The sequence below is a fragment of the Ahaetulla prasina genome, chromosome 4 (genome assembly GCF_028640845.1).
Source record: "Ahaetulla prasina isolate Xishuangbanna chromosome 4, ASM2864084v1, whole genome shotgun sequence".
NCBI lineage: Eukaryota > Metazoa > Chordata > Lepidosauria > Squamata > Colubridae > Ahaetulla > Ahaetulla prasina.
The window spans coordinates 15,307,353-15,323,708 of NC_080542.1; the positions used below are offsets into that span (position 1 = coordinate 15,307,353).

General features: G+C 39.1%; 1 protein-coding gene across 1 annotated transcript; it reads left to right on the plus strand.

The window, feature by feature from the left end:
• The first annotated feature begins 1,047 nt into the window (after positions 1-1,047).
• LOC131197987 (vomeronasal type-2 receptor 26-like) lies at positions 1,048-10,300 on the plus strand. Its single transcript, XM_058182495.1, has 4 exons — positions 1,048-1,218; positions 2,571-3,431; positions 8,215-8,341; positions 9,408-10,300. Exons 1-4 carry the CDS (start codon positions 1,048-1,050, stop codon positions 10,298-10,300), a joined length of 2,052 nt encoding a protein of 683 aa, XP_058038478.1.
• The last annotated feature ends 6,056 nt before the right edge of the window (positions 10,301-16,356 follow it).

Sequence of the window (16,356 nt, forward strand, 5' to 3'; positions counted from 1 at the left end):
TGGTGAGATTTGAACTGTCAAACTGCTGGCAGCCGGTAATCAGCAGAAATAGCCTGCAATACTGCATTCTAACTACTGTGCCACCGCGGCTCATTATATGTAGAAAGAATGTTGCATCTTCAATTGAATTTCACCTTGGCAGTTTTGCAGTCTAACTCACCTATGTGATTACATTTATTTATTTATTTATTTATTTATTTTTCACATTTTTATACCACCCTTCTCCGAGGACTCAGGGCGGTGTACAGCATAGATAAAACATAAATACCAAAAAATTTAAAATACAATATTCATTAAAAATCTAATTCGATAAGCTGGGTAATTAAAATAAGTGTATAAAATTATAAAATAGATTAAACCCCTTAAAAGCCCCACTAACAAACCCTCGATTAAAATTTATCGTTAGGCCAGCCCTACTTGGTAAAAGAAGAAAGTTTTGAGCTCGCGCTTAAAGGTCCGAAGATCAGGGAGAAGACGTAGCCCCACAGGTAGTTCATTCCACAGGGCTGGAGCGACACAGAGGCTCTACTGACAAAAAATCTTGATATCAAAGAAAGGAGTTCTTATGAACTGACAACGTTTCCTTTCCAGGTTTTATATATTGCCATTTCTAATATGGTTCAATGCACAACATTTAATCTTTCAAAGTGATTGAAATAGCCCAATGCTAGGAAATAAAAGGTATAGATAATTTACCCATTTCAAAGAAATGGATACCAAACATGTTATCTGCAAATGAGCTGATTCTGTATTCACCTTTATGAAACAGCAAGGACAAGTATTTTCCAGTTTTTCCTTGGGGTGGGTGGAGGGAGACAGTCTATTTTTTGTACCTTGATATTTACAAAGGTTTTTAATGCAATATGTAACAAATTATCTGTGTGGAAATACAAGTCTTATGACAGAGGCATTAACCTCCCTTGAAGTATATTTCTACAGAATCACCAGCATATCCTATCACTGATCTTTGCTGTAAAGGAGATCAATGAAAACTCTCAGGTCTGGCCAAATATCACTCTGGGCTTTGGGATATATAACAGCTACTTCATGGCAACGTGGACCTACCTTGCTTCTATGGAGCTTCTTTCTTCCCATGATATATTTGTTCCTAATTACAAATGCAGCATCCACCAAAACTCAGTTTGCGTTATTGCTGGACCCAACTCTCATATCTCCCAGGTTATGGCAGACATCCTGAGCGTTTACAAAATTCCACAGGTAAGGCCTGCTCAAGAAAAAAAGCAGAAATGTTATTGATTTGTGACTTTCTCTTGAATGACATTTCTTCTGTTTGTTGTAACTAATGGCAACTAGGACATCAATAACATCTGGCCGCACAATACGTTCATACTTTCAATCCTAAATTACTAAAACTTGTACAAAGGGTTTCAGAAAAAGATGTCCTGTTTTAGCAAGATATTTTTGTTTTAATTTGAAATATTTATTTGTTGATTTCCATGAGAGCTGTACAGTTGTTAAGAGAACCCCAACCCTAAAAGAACAAGAAAAATAATACATACTGCACTGCTAAAAGATTAAAGCTGTGCAGTTCTATACCTCCTTTGTTCTGTAGATTAAAATACCTTTTGCATGAAGGTTGTCCAGTCTAAGGAGTCTTCTGTCTCCCAAAGTTATTCCGTCACACCTTTAAAAGCACCTGCCTTGAAACGAGAGGGGGACTAAGGATGTAAATATGAAAAGAATAAGGAAACGAAGCTGATGTAAAGAAGGAATATGTTTTATGTCAATGTATGTTATGCATTGTGATTCTTGTGTGTGTGTGTGTGTATGTGTGTGTGTGTGTGTGTGTGTATAGATATAGATATACATATAAATATAGATATATATGTTTTCTGAGGTTTTCGCGGGTGTTTGTATGCAGGTCTTTGGTTATTCGGGTTTTCTCCCGTGTAAACTTGGAAGTGTCTTGGCAACGTTTCGACGAAGTCTCATTTGTCATCTTCAGGCTTCAGCTTCGTGCTTCTGGGAGCAATGTGTGATCGCAGCAGTTAAAAGGAAGAAACAGCTGCGATCACACATTGCTCCCAGAAGCACGAAGCTGAAGCCTGAAGATGACGAATGAGACTTCGTCGAAACATCGCCAAGACACTTCTAAGTTTACACGGGAGAAATATATAAACAGGGAGGGGGTGGCTTAGGAGCTAGGACGTTGAGCTTGTTGATCGAAAGGTCGGCAGCTCAGTGGTTCGAATGCCTAGTGCTGCTGTGTAACGGGGTGAGCTCCCATTACTTTTCCCAGCTTCTGCCAACCTAGCAGTTTCGAAAGCACGTAAAAATGCAAGTAGAAAAAATAGGGACCATCTTTGTTGGGAAGGTAACAGCGTTCCGTGCGCCTTTGGCATTGAGTCATGCCGGCCACATGACCACGGAGATGTCTTCGGACAACACTGGCTCTCTGGCTTTGAAACGGCTTTGAAACGGAGATGAGCACCGCCTCCTAGAGTCAGGAACGACTAGCATGTATGTGTGAGGGGAACCTTTACCTTTACCTTTATATATATAAACAACTGCCTATTTCTTTTTCTATTTTCTGTTTTTCCCCACATAAGCTCACATATGGCTCAGCTCCAGTGATCAGTAACATGATTCATGCAGCTTTCTTTCATCAGATGTTTCCAAATGAGCATCTCCAGATTATGGGGATCCTCCAGTTGCTGCTACATTTTAAGTGGACCTGGATTGGGCTGATTTGTCAAGCCAATGAGATCGGCGAAAGATTTCTGCGGGAAGTTCTGATCCTGTTTTCTGAGAAAGGAATCTGCTTCGCTTACATCGAAGAGCTTCTAGTAGAAGTTTTTTCCAATGGAGTGGGAGAAAAAATGGATACGTTTCTTAAAATGTACGAAACCATTATGACAAGTTTGTCCAACGTTGTGATTGTATATTGTGAAAACCAGCTCATGGCTCTTTTCAGAATGACCTCCGCTGTTTCAGAATATTGGGACACAACGGTTGAGCGCAAAGACAAAGTCTGGATTTTCCCAGCCCAGATGGAGTATACTTCAGTTCCATTTCAAAGAGACTGGAGTATGGACTTCATCCATGGGGCTCTTTCTTTTTCAGCTTCGTCAAAAGAATTATTAGGCTTCAATAGGTTTCTTCAGCTGGGAAACAGCATTCCAGGAAAGGAAGACACTTTGTCCAGGGTCTTTTGGGAACAAGCATTTGGATGTTCTTTCTCACAAGCCACATTAAACCTCAAGTCCGAGAAAAGGTGCACTGGGGAAGAGAAGCTGGAGACTCTTCCAATGACTGTCTTTGAATTGAGCATGACTGGACAAAGCTACAGTATCTACAATGCAGTCTATGCTGTGGCACGCGCTTTCCAGGCCATGCTTACATCCCATTCCAAACACAGAGCAAGGGCTGGTGGTGAGAAACAGAACCCTCTGAATCCTCAGGTGTGGCAGGTAATTTTATTTATTTGTTCATCGAGAAGATGATATTGCTTCCCTATCTACCTCTGTCCACAAAGAATATGGAAACCAAATTAAATATAAGGTTGGAAAAATGAATTAGATGGATCACAATGTCCATATCTTCAGATCCTATATGAAATGTTGGGTTTCTCCTAGATTAGTTTTTTTTTTTAATGACACAAAGTTCCAGATATTTTGATTACTTGTCGTATTTATATGGATTTCTTGTATTATTAAAAATGGTACCACTTCTGTTTTGCAACAATACAATACATTAGTAATCTGATGGTCAAAGTGGGCTTGCTACTTTTGTGTCTCCTTCTTCATGACATTGTTTTATTAAATTGTAAGGAAAGACCATCAAAAAGGAGGACATCTTCCCAGTTGTTTAAGAATTGTGCAAAAAACAATCTTGTCTCTGGAAAATTTCACATGATGCATCTATTTGCTCTCTCAACAATGTAGTAGAGAATACTGGAGGGTCATTTGTATTTAAGGATGGATGCATAACTATAAGAAGGAAGAACAGGCCAAAATATTGGTGGCTTCTGGCCATGAGAGTGAAAATTAGAATACAGAGAGAAGAGTAGACAGAGGTGAGAGTGGAGAGGAGAATGCCAAATGAGAGTAAGAAGCAGTGGTGGGTTGCTCCTGGTTCTCCCCAGTTTGGGCGAAGTCAGTAGTGGCTGCAGCAGGAAGTTCCGCCCATTCGCCCAGACATCATCAAGAATGCTCTGTGCATGCACAGAAGCTTCTGCACATGTGCAGAAGCACCACACGCTCACAAAGCAAGCAAGTGCACCTGTGGGCTACCAACAGAGAACTGGTAACATCAGGATTTGAAACTCACTACTGGTAAGAAGATGAACATGGTGTTACTGCTGGTGGTGTAATGTACCTCTAAGTGATAGACAAGAAAAAAAAGGACTGTTAAGGTCTCTTAGCACTTCTGTGTGTCTCCGTCAACCTTCTGGCTTCTGTTGATAGTAGTGAGGAATTAATACTATTATCATCATGTCAGTAGCATTATTACAATATTGCAAGAACACAATAATATTGCAGGATCCAGTCACTGGAGCAGAGGTTTAGTCTTCTGAGCTTTCAGACTTATGCTGCAGCCCATCCTCAAGGAACATTTCTCTAGCAGAATGTGTGCTTTGTAGTATTTACAGTAGTGGCCAAAATTGTGGAAACCTTTTGGGAAAAGTGTATTTTCTAAAACTAGCTAAAAACACCTCTTTTGGGGGGGAGTAAGGCCATAAAATTATATATGAATGGAAAGATAATTTAATCAAGAATGTAATGCAATAACTTTTATGAAGGATTTGCTATTAGAATAGCAGTTACAGTATAAAGAAGAAAAGTGAAACATGTAGAAAAAATGAGATATACAAAAATTATCACATCAGTTAATAGTTAGTTGGGTAACCTTTAGCGTGAATTACAGCCTTACAATGTCTTAATCATAATCATAATAACAAAGTTGGAAGGGACCTTGGAGGTCTTCCAGTCCAACCTCCTGCCCAGGCAGGAAACCCTACACCATTTCAGACAAATGGTTATCCAACATTTTCTTAAAAATTTCCCAGTGTTGGAGCATTCACAACTTCTGCAGGCAAGTTGTTCCACTGATTGATTGTTCTAACTGTCAGGAAATTTCTCCTTAGTTCTAAGTTGCTTCTCTCCTTGATTAGTTTCCATCCATTGCTTCTTGTTCTACCTTCAGGTGCTTTGGAGAATATTTTGACTCCCTCTTCTTTGTGGCAGCCCCTGAGATATTGGAACACTGCTATCATGTCTCCCCTAGTCCTTCTTTTCATTCATCTAGACATACCAAGTTCCTGCAACCGTTCTTCATATGTTTTAACCTCCAGTTCCCTAATCATCTTTGTTGCTCTTCTCTGCACTCTTTCTAGAGTCTCAGCATCTTTTTTACATCATGGCGAGCAAAACTGAATGCAGTATTCCAAATGTAGTCTTACCAAGGCATTATAAAATGGTATTAACACTTCATGTGATCTTGATTCTATCCCTCTGTTTATGCAGCCCAGAACTGTGTTGGCTTTTTTGGTAGCTGTTGCACACTGCTGGCTCATATCTAAATGGTTGTCCACTAGGACTCCAAGATCCCTCTCACAGTTACTACTATTGAACAGGGTACCACATATACGGTACCTGTACAATCATCCCATGGAGTGAACCAAGTCTTTTAATTCTGCAGCTGTTATAATGTGAAACCAAGATTGAATGATTGCTTCTATTAACTGGGTTTTATTGATGGGTCGCTTCTGACTAAAAAGTTTCTTTAGTCGTCTCCATAAATTTTCAATTGGGTTAAAGTCTGGGCTATTCCCAGGCCATTCCAGCAGTGGAATATGATTATCTTGAAACTCCCCCCCCCAAAAAAGTGATGTTATTAGCCATCAAACCTCAAAAGTACACTTTTCCCAAAATGTTTCCACAATTTTGGCCACTACTGCAGTGGTGGGTTGACCCCGGTTTGCACTGGTTCGCAAGAACCAGTAGTAAAAAGAGACTCCGCCCACAGACCCGGTTGTCATCAGGAAGCTTCTGCGTCTGCACACACGCTTCTGTTGCGAACTGGCAACACATAAATGCTACACATAGAATAGTCCAGAGAACACATTCTTGTGTGAGAGAAGTTCCCTGAGGATGGGCTTCAGCATGAATCTGCAAGCTTGGAAGATTAAACCGGTTTCGGTGACTGACCCAGATTGGATCCTGCAACATTACCCTGGGACACGTATATTTGTCTTCAGTCATAACTCATTAATATCCTCTGAAACAATATTGCTGTAGAGTTTTGGCATTCTTGTATGCTTTTGTTAATTCTGGTCATGTTCTTCCCCTGAGCTTCATCACTACCTGAAAAAAGTCTCATTTAATAACACTGCTGGAGAAAAGATTTTCTTTGACCAGAATGGGAAGGTTGCAACTGGCTTTGATATTATCAACTGGGTCACCTTCCCGAATCAATCCTTTCTTAGGATCAAAGTTGGAAAAGTACATGCATCAGCTCAACTAGAAAGCCTTCTCTCTCTATCAGCAGATAACATTGTCTGGCCCAATGCTTTTAAACAGGTACCTATTATTCTATTTTTTTTTTCAAGGAGTGATTGCAAATGAATCAGCAATATCTGATTCATTAATTTGTCCAACTGTTGAAGCAATTATTTGGAGATCATGCTGCAACTGATCTCCAAATAATTGCTTCAACAGTTGGACAAATCATGTATTTGCTGATAGTTTTAAAACTACAGTGGGAGAAAAGTACATGAAAAGCAAAATTCTAGATCAGGGTTAGTCAATCTTTTTATACCTACCGCCCATTTTTGTATCTCTGTTAGTAGTAAAATTTTCTAACTGCCCACTGTTTCCATAGTAATGCACCATGTATTATCATCTGCGCATGCCTCTCACACATCATGGATTGGGTTTTGTGGGGGCGCCGGCTACCAGCTCTGCTTGTCTGTTACAGCTGGGTGGTGTGGGGGGGAGATGTGCGAGCTATTCTGGGATGAAGCTCTTTTGTTTGTGGTTGCACTCTAGCGCCATTTAGTTTCACTTATGTAATGTGAACTAAACTTATGCGCGGGCGATACAAATAGTATATTTTCAGAAATTTAAATTGTCACGTGGAATTTTATGAAAACCTAATGAAAATGTTTTTAAATAATGCTATGATTTTTTTTTAAAAAAAGTCAATTAAATTTAAAAAAAAGGAAAGTGCTTCAGTATCGGCCAAACCCCTACCGCCCACCATGCAAGCTGGACCTCCCACTAGTGGGTGGTAGGGACCAGGTTGACTACCACTGTTCTAGATGCTCAAGTTGATTTTGCAGGAAAATTGGTAACTCAAAACAGTCATTCCTACTTTTGAGCTAATTAAATAATTAGCCCTAATCCTTGAGATCTATCAGATGAATTAGATACAATTCAGTTTGCATGGCTCATTATGCCATAATAATATTTCAAGGGATAAGATAAGCCTTGTAAACTAGCATCAATATTTGATAACTCTAATCAGAAGGAGGAGGAGGAGGAGGGGGAAGAGGAAGAGGAAGAGGAGGAGGAGGAGGAGGAGAAGGAAGAAGAAGAAGAAGAAGGAGAAGGAGAAGGAGGAGGAGGAGGAGGAGGAGGAGGAGAAGGAGAAGAAGAAGAAGAAGAAGAGGAAGAGGAAGAGGAAGAGGAAGAAGAGGAGGAGGAAGAAGAAGAAGAAGAAGAAGAAGAAGAAGAAGAAGAAGAAGAAGAAGAAGAAGAAGAAGAAGAAGAAGAAGAAGAAGAAGAAGAAGAAGAAGAAGAAGAAGAAGAAGCTAATCAAGAAGAGAAGCAACTTAGAACTAAGGAGAACTTTCCTGGCAGTTAGAACAATTAATCAGTGGAACAACTTGCCTACAGAAGTTGTGAATGCTCCAACACGGGAAGTCTTTAAGAAGATGTTGGATAACCATTTGTCTGAAGTGGTGTAGGGTTTCCTGCCTAAGCAGGGAGTTGGACTAGAAGACCTCCAAGGTCCCTTCCAGCTCTGTTATTCTATTCTATTCTATTCTATTCTATTCTATTCTATTCTATTCTATTCTATTCTATTCTATTCTAGGCTAGGCTAGGCTAGGCTAGGCTAGGCTAGGCTAGGCTAGGCTAGGCTAGGCTACGCTAGGCTATTCAGAAGAAGAGATTTCACAAGGTTTATCAATCCATTAGTAGATTACTAATATTTAGAGTTTAATTGTACTGCTCTTTTTTTTATTTACAGGCTCAACCTTTTTCTTTATGCAATGAACATTGCTCCTTGGGGTACAGCAAGATCAAAATAGAAGGGAAGCCATTTTGCTGTTACAAATGCCTTCGTTGTCCAGAAGGGAAAATTGCCAATCAGACAGGTAAGAAATGTCATACAAGAATGTTGATATCTATTAGTTGGGAAGGTCAATAGGTTCAAAGTACTACCCAGGCTTCAGAGGCTGGAAATTTACCTTACATTTACCCTGGGGATAGAAATTATTAGATAGAAACAACAACCGTGGGATTGTCCCAAATCAACATGGTTCCAATTCACAAAAGGTTCAAAGTACTTGAATTAATTTTTACCTCAGAACCACTATGTCATCTGATTTTTTTTAACTTTTTTTTTTCTAAATTTGCCTTAAGATAATTGGAAAATGGAGTATGGGAGTATGTTATTTTTGTAGTTTTTTACTAGATCCATTATCTTATTAATAAGGCAAATGTTCCCCTCGCACATTAATTAATTTCAGGGTTCTATTCTCAGCCAATTTAGCATTAGCATTTAGGCTTATATACCCTTCCGTAGCAATACCAATAACACTTAGGCTTGTATACCGCTTTACAGTGTTTTACAGCCCTCTCTAAGCGGTTTTCAGAGTCAGCATATTGCGCCCCCAACAATTTGGGTCCTTATTTTACCCACCTCGGAAGGATGGAAGGCTGAGTCAACCAGGTGAGCCTGGTGAAATTTGAACTGCCAAATTGCAGGTAGCTGGCAGGCAGCAGAAGTAGCCTGCAGTACTGCACTCTAACTACTGTGCCACTATGGCATAACAGAAACTTAACAGCACTGTCTGGATGGTTTACAGTGTAGAAGCATTATTTTCATGTTGCCCCCACCAATCTGGGTCCTCATATTTCTGACCTTGGAAAGATGGAAAGCTGAGTCAATCTTGAGCCCCATCAGGATCGAATTCCAAGCTGTGGACAGAGTTTGCCTGCAATACTGCATGTTAATCATTGCACCACTAGGTGGCTGATAATTTAGTTATAGGACTTTCCCGGTCCATAGCTTTAACAAAAATAACTTAGACTTTCCCAACTTTCCATTCTGTATGATGATAGTCTGGAAAGTCCAAGGACAGAAGTACAATTCTTTGGAAAGTTGGAGAAAACTGAACTCACTCCGAATGTTCTTGACAACTCTGTTTCATCTTTCAGATTTAGATGACTGTTTCCTGTGTCCTGAAGAAAACTATCCTAACAACGACAGGGCACTTTGCATTAAAAAGCTCACAACCTTCTTGTCTTATAAAGAACCCTTGGGAATCACCTTGACCAGTGTTGCTTACTTCTTTTCCGTCATCTCAGTTGTGGTGCTGGGGATCTTCGTTAAACACCAGGATACTCCCATTGTCAAAGCCAACAACAGGAGCCTGACTTATACTCTTCTCCTTGCTCTCCTGTTCTCTTTCCTTTGCATTTTGCTTTTCCTTGGGCAACCTAACCAAATAAAATGTCTCTTGAGACAAGCTGCTTTTGGCATCCTCTTCTCTGTAGCCCTTTCTTGCATATTGGGCAAAACAACCATAGTGGTTCTTGCTTTCATGGCCACCAAGCCGGGCTCCAAAATAAGGAAATGGGTAGGGAAAAGACTAGCCAACACAATTGTGTCCTCTTGCTCCCTTGTGCAAGTCATCATCTGCAGTGTGTGGCTGGCAATTTCTCCCCCATTCCCAGATTCAGACGTGCATTCCATGGCTGAAGAAATTGTTCTGGAATGTAATGAAGGTTCAGCCACCATGTTTTATATTGTTCTAAGCTTTATGGGATTCTTGGCCTTTATCAGTTTCACTGTGGCCTTTCTAGCCAGGAAGCTACCAGATAGCTTTAATGAAGCCAAATTTATCACCTTCAGCATGTTTGTTTTTTGTAGCGTCTGGGTGTCATTTGTTCCCACCTATCTGAGCACCAAGGGGAAGTACATGGTAGCCGTGGAGGTCTTCTCCATTTTGGCTTCTGCAGCAGGACTACTGGGCTGTATATTTTTCCCCAAATGTTACATTATTGTTCTGAGGCCTGATTTGAACAGAAAGGAGCAGCTGATAAAGTAATAAAAGTGATTTCTTATTTCTTCTTACTATTTATTCGCTAAGCGTCTTACTCTAGTTCAAGCTTCATTTTAATGAGATGCTTTCAATTTGCTAAACTTTCTTTTTTTTGTCAAAATAATCAACAGCAATGTATGCAAGCATGAAAAAAAGGCAACCCTATTGTTTATCTAAGCAGTGGATAAAAGTCTATGTAGATTCTCAGTCATCCAGGTCATGGTTGACCCAAAGGTATTTTTTTCAGGAGGCAACTGGACTTCCTTGTTTTTTCTTTGAAAATGTTTCACTTCTCATCCAAGAAGCTTCTTCAACTCTAACTGGATGGTGGGGAATGGAAGGGTTTATATTCCTGGCAGACAGCTGGTCATTTGCATTCTTTTAGTGAGTCATTGAGGCTACTTGGACATTTATCTGTGTCTTCAGGGTAACCAGAAGATGGGTGTGGACCCTTCTTGTCTACAGGATGTTTTCTATGTTGTGTCCCTTCACTGTTGAAGAATGCAAATGACCAGCTGTCTGCCAGGAATATAAATCCTTCCATTTCACACCATCTAGAGTTGAAGAAGCTTCTTGGATGAGAAGCAAAACGTCTTCAAAGAAAAAACAAGAAAGTCCAGCTGCCACCTGAAGAAGCATCTTTGGGATAAGCAGTGGATGCATTTTCTTTTTAAGCTATAGGAGTAGTCTTATATTGGAGCTATCTATATTTGATCCAAAATATTCAGTGTAAAAAAATTACCATTGTAGAAAATAAAGTTTAAATTAAAAATGTGATTTTTTTAGTCCAAACTGGTTAATTTTCAAAAACAAATTCTAGAGAGAAAACGGATGGGAAATTCCAACATCTTATTCCCCAAAAAAAAAAAAAAAATGGCTATCCTCTACAGTACTGTGCAAAAATATTAGTAGATATGGAAAACTCCTGTAAATTGAGAATGATTTCAGAAATAGTAACGTTGGTAGTTTATTTTTTATCAATTAACAAAATGGAAAGTAAATGAACAGAAGAGAAATCCAAATCAAATTAATATTTGGCATGACTTTTACAGCCCTCTCTACACTGTTTACAGAGTCAGCATATTGCCCCCAACAATTTGGGTCCTCATTTTACATGCCTCGGAAGGATGGAAGGCTGAGTCAACTTTGAGCCAGCGAGATTCGAACTGCCAAATTGCAGGCAGCCAGCAGTCAGGAGAAGTAGCCTACAGTACTGCACTCTAACCACTGTGCCACTTTGGCTAATTATACTACATCAGCAAGATCTCTCTCAGGCAAAGATTTCAAAGCAGACTGGGGTTTCAATATCATCTGGTTGTGATCTGAAAAAGTTTGAAATATCTCCAAAATAGTATTAGCCAAAACCTTAGATACCGAAAATATATCAATGTCGGGGTTCCAAATAACACCCCCAACCAAATAAGACTCCGAGGCAGGCATTCCCTCAAAGTTTCATTTTATTAGAGATGTCATATTGGTACATCTGGGAAAACCTGAATCTGAAAGCCCCCAGGTTTTCCCCACTCAAAGGAAAGTCAAAGTCTCTTCTCCTGCACCCACATGTACATCAGATGGTCCAATCAACCCATTGTCCCAACTGGAGATGCCTCCCAGTAACGCCTCTCTAAGTGCAGGCTGAACGTCCTTGGCTCCCAGAGAAAAGAATGTTGTTATGACTAAATAACTCTACCCACTCCATGCAACCCCCTCCCACAGCAGGCCTATGCACTAAGTGTGGCAGCCCTGAAGAACCAAAGCAAAAAATGGTCTCCAGGCAGTGGTGAAATGCTACTGGCTTGGGCGAACCGGTAGTGATAAAAGCTCACTAGTGAACCAGTAATAAAAAAAAAAAGCTACCGGTTGGTCCAAACTGGTATTTTCAATGATCAGCTGTGCCACACAATTTATATTCACTAGAAAGCAGGAACTTTCTAGTGAATCTAAATAGCATGGCACAGCTGTTCCACGCCTCACTGTTATACTTACCTTGTTAAGTGTCCTTATTCCACATGAAGTGCATATTTGGCACGCGCTGTGCATGCACGCATGTACAGCGAGCACTTGGTTCACACTGCACATGTGCATGCAGCATGCATTTGGCATGCATTGTGCATCTGCGCACATAGCATACATTTGGCCTGCATCCCACATGCGTGGGCAGGGAACCAGTGGCAAACCGTGGAGGATTTCACCACCGCTTCCAGAGCTAACGATCTATATAACATGCACGTTCTCAATAGACTAGAGTTATCAATTTGCTGCCATGCTAAAAAGGATAACACAGTAATTACTCTGAAATTTGAAGAAAAATAAATTCTTTCTGTTTCAGAGAGTCTAAACTTTGAGCAGGTGACCAATATTTTTCCCATCAATGTGACTGCTTATATTAATTTTCTTAGAAATCCATCAATATTGGTTACTATCAAAAAGAAAAATGGTACCCTGAATAAAGTAACAGGAAAGGAAGGAAGGAAGGAGGGAGGGAGGGAAGGAAGGAAGGAAGGAAGGAAGGAAGGAAGGAAGGAAGGAAGGAAGGAAGGAAGGAAGGAAGGAAGGGATTTTAGTTCTTACTAAACTCAAAGGGGAAATCAACTATAATGTTCTTTTTTTCATTTACTTCCATGGAAATTAAGTTCAAAAACAAGAGCTGGAATCAACACAACACAGTGCCTACAATACCTACAATATGCCTACAATACTCCCTCATCTGTAATTATCAAAATAATCACTATTATCTCTGCTTCTTGTATGGATGATATCCATGGCAGTAGTAGCACAAATTTGTATTGAGATTAAGATATGCTGCTAATATCCATGCATTATTCAGACAAGGCTTCTTCGTGGCTGATGTAACAAGAGCACTTGCAATAGCATTTCTGCCGCATAAATCTGCCATTCAAGCCGGGACTCACATCTTCTTGAATTTTGTTTTGTGCTTCGGTGAAAGATACTGGAAAGCAGCTGGTAATGCAGAATGCTAATTTTAATGAAGCTTTTATTGGTGGTGTTCCCTTCTGTGACATGCCACTGTCCTGTCGGCCAAAGGGCTACTCAGATACTTCTGCCAGTCCTTCATAGATATTATCATGCTGGAGACCTCAATATTGCTGGCATTACTTCTCAGAATTATGTGCTTTCACGTTCAATAACATTTCACAAAGCTCCCTCACCTGAACTCTTTGATGATATCATGTAAGGAGTTATTGGTTTACTTACTTTAAATAAAACAAGCCAAAGTGCACTATATATTCTTCAAATGGTTATTTTTGTGTTGTTATTTTGGTGGATTTATCCATTAAAATGTCTTGTACAAACCCATTCCTGTCTTCTTACACATGGTGCAGGTTTCATTTTAAGGAAATGAACATATCAAGATGGGTACGATATGATTTGCTTTCTTTTTTAGGAAACATTTTATTGCTAAAACCTTTTTCCATATTCTTTTTGTTCCCCAAAATAGAATAGAATACTATTTTTTTATTGGCCAAGTGTGATTGGACACTTGTCTTGGTGCATATGCTCTCAGTGTACATAAAAGAAAAGATACCTTCATCAAGGTACAACATTTACAACAACAACAACAACAACAACAACAACAACAACAACAACAACAATAATAATAATAATAATAATAATAATAATAATAATAATAATAATAATAATAATGTTTTAATTTGTATACCGCCCTTCTCCCGAAGGACTCAGAGTGGTGAACAGGCAAGTAAAATACAAAACAGAAATATACATCATAATTAAAACAACCCTTAAAAAACTGATTCAAATATGCCAGAAATTTAAAATAACATTACACCCCATACAAATTACAACAATTTAAAACCCACAATTAAAATTTAAAAATTTAAGAATCAGGCCAGTCCAGATGATGGTCAATATATCAATATAAATCATAAGATTACCAGCAACAAAGTTACAGTCATACAGTCATAAGTGGAAAGAGATTGGTGATGGGAACAATGAGAAGATTAATAGTAGTGCAGATTTAGTAAATAGTTTGACAGTGTTGAGGGAATTATTTGTTTAGCAGAGTGATGGCCTTCGGGAAAAAACTGTTCTTGTGTCTAGTTGTTCTGGTGTGCAGTGCTCTATAGCATCGTTTTGACGGTAGGAGTTGAAACACTTTATGTCCAGAATGTGAAGGGTCTGTAACTATTTTCACGGCCCTCTTTTTGATTCGTGCAGTATACAGGTCCTCAATGGAAGGCAGGTTGGTAGCAATTATTTTTTCTGCAGTTCTAATGATCCTCTGAAGTCTGTGTCTTTCTTGTTGGGTTGCAGAACCGAACCAGACAGTTATAGAGGTGCAAATGACAGACTTATGTCTTCTGTACGGTGAAATTGTTGCACATTCCATAACTTCATGTTACACCCATGAAATGAACAGACTGTTTTTTTTAAAAAAACCCTTAATACTAGAGGTGATCTTTGTAATGTAATTTCATAATAATATATGGGAGCCAATTATAATATTCCTTTTGTGTGTTTTGACATGCTTAGAATGGATGGAAAGTAATTGAGGGATAAGTTGTCCCAAGGATGCCTTTTCAAGAGACAACTGGACTTTCTGGTTTTTCTTTGAAGATGTTTCCCTTCTCATTGAAGAAACTTCTTGGATGAGAAGCAAAACATCTTCAAAGAAAAAACAGAAAGTCCAGTTGTCTCTTGAAAAAGCACTTTTGGGACAACCATGACCTGGATGACTGAGAATCTACCCTCAAAACAACGCTATAGAGCACTGCAAACCAGAACAACTAGACACAAGAACAGTTTTTTCCCAAATGCCATCATTCTGCTAAACAAATAATTCCCTCAACGTTGTCAAACTATTCACTAAGTCTGAATTACTATTACTATTAATCTCATCATTCCTATCACACATCTCCTCCCACTTATGACTGTATGGCTATATCTTGTTGCTTGTATCCTTACGATTTATATTGCTATTGTTTCCTGATTGCTTAGTTGTACCCTATGACTATCATTAAGTGTTGTACCTTATGATTCTTGATGAACATATCTTTTCTTTTATGTACGCTGAGAGCATATGCACCAAAGACAAATTCCTTGTGTGTCCAAACACACTTGGCCAATAAAGAATTCTGTCTGTCTGTCTGTCTGTCTGTCTGTCTGTCTGTCTGTCTGTCTATCTATCTATCTATCTATCTATCTATCTATCTATCTATCTATCTATCTATCTATCTATCTATCTATCTATCTATCTATTCAATATAGAACAAGTGAAACTATAGTAAGAATCTTGTACTACAACATATGGATTGTTACACAATTTATATATTTCTTTAATATAATATAATAATATAACAACAGAGTTGGAAGGGACCTTGGAGGCCTTCTAGTCCAACCCCCTGCCCAGGCAGGAAACCCTACACCATCTCAGTCAGATGGTTATCCAATATTTTCTTAAAAATTTCCAGTGTTGGAGCATTCACAACTTCTGCAGGCAAGTCGTTCCACTTATTAATTGTTCTAACTGTCAGGAAATTTCTCCTTAGTTCTAAGTTGCTTCTTTCCTTGATCAGTTTCCACCCATTGCTTCTTGTAGGGTATTGACTCAACATTACCAGCATATCCTGGCTCTAGTATTTGCTGTAAAGGAAATCAATGAAAACACACATATTTTGCCAAACATCACTCTGGGATTCCAAATCTATAACAGCCATTTCAGTGCAAGCTGGACTTATCTTGCCTCAATGGAACTTCTCTCTTCTTGGAAGAGGTTGACTCCAAACTACAAGTGTGATAGTAGAAACTATGCTGTTGCAGTCATTGGGGGACCTAATTCAAATGTCTGCCTCCACATGGCCACCATCCTAGGTATCTACAAGGTTCCACAGGTAAGGATTTGTTGAACAGTCTTGGTTTGCAACAGATGTTCAAATTCTAACATAACAATATTGGTTTGAATAGTCATCTCTTTTTTTAATCACTTTTCTGTGATAAAAGTGTGTATCACTGTCCTTGTAGTACATGAAAACACCTACATTTCTTGAAGTAATATATAAAAGATATGGACATTATGGACA

Excerpts from the sequence above, each read along its gene's own strand:
- LOC131197987 (XM_058182495.1), top strand. The coding sequence starts at position 1,048 with ATGGCAACGTGGACCTACCTTGCTTCTATGGAGCTTCTTTCTTCCCAT. Across the intron at positions 1,219-2,570 it reads GCGTTTACAAAATTCCACAG|CTCACATATGGCTCAGCTCC; the intron begins GTAAGGCCTGCT and ends TCCCCACATAAG. Across the intron at positions 3,432-8,214 it reads TGAATCCTCAGGTGTGGCAG|GCTCAACCTTTTTCTTTATG; the intron begins GTAATTTTATTT and ends TTTTATTTACAG.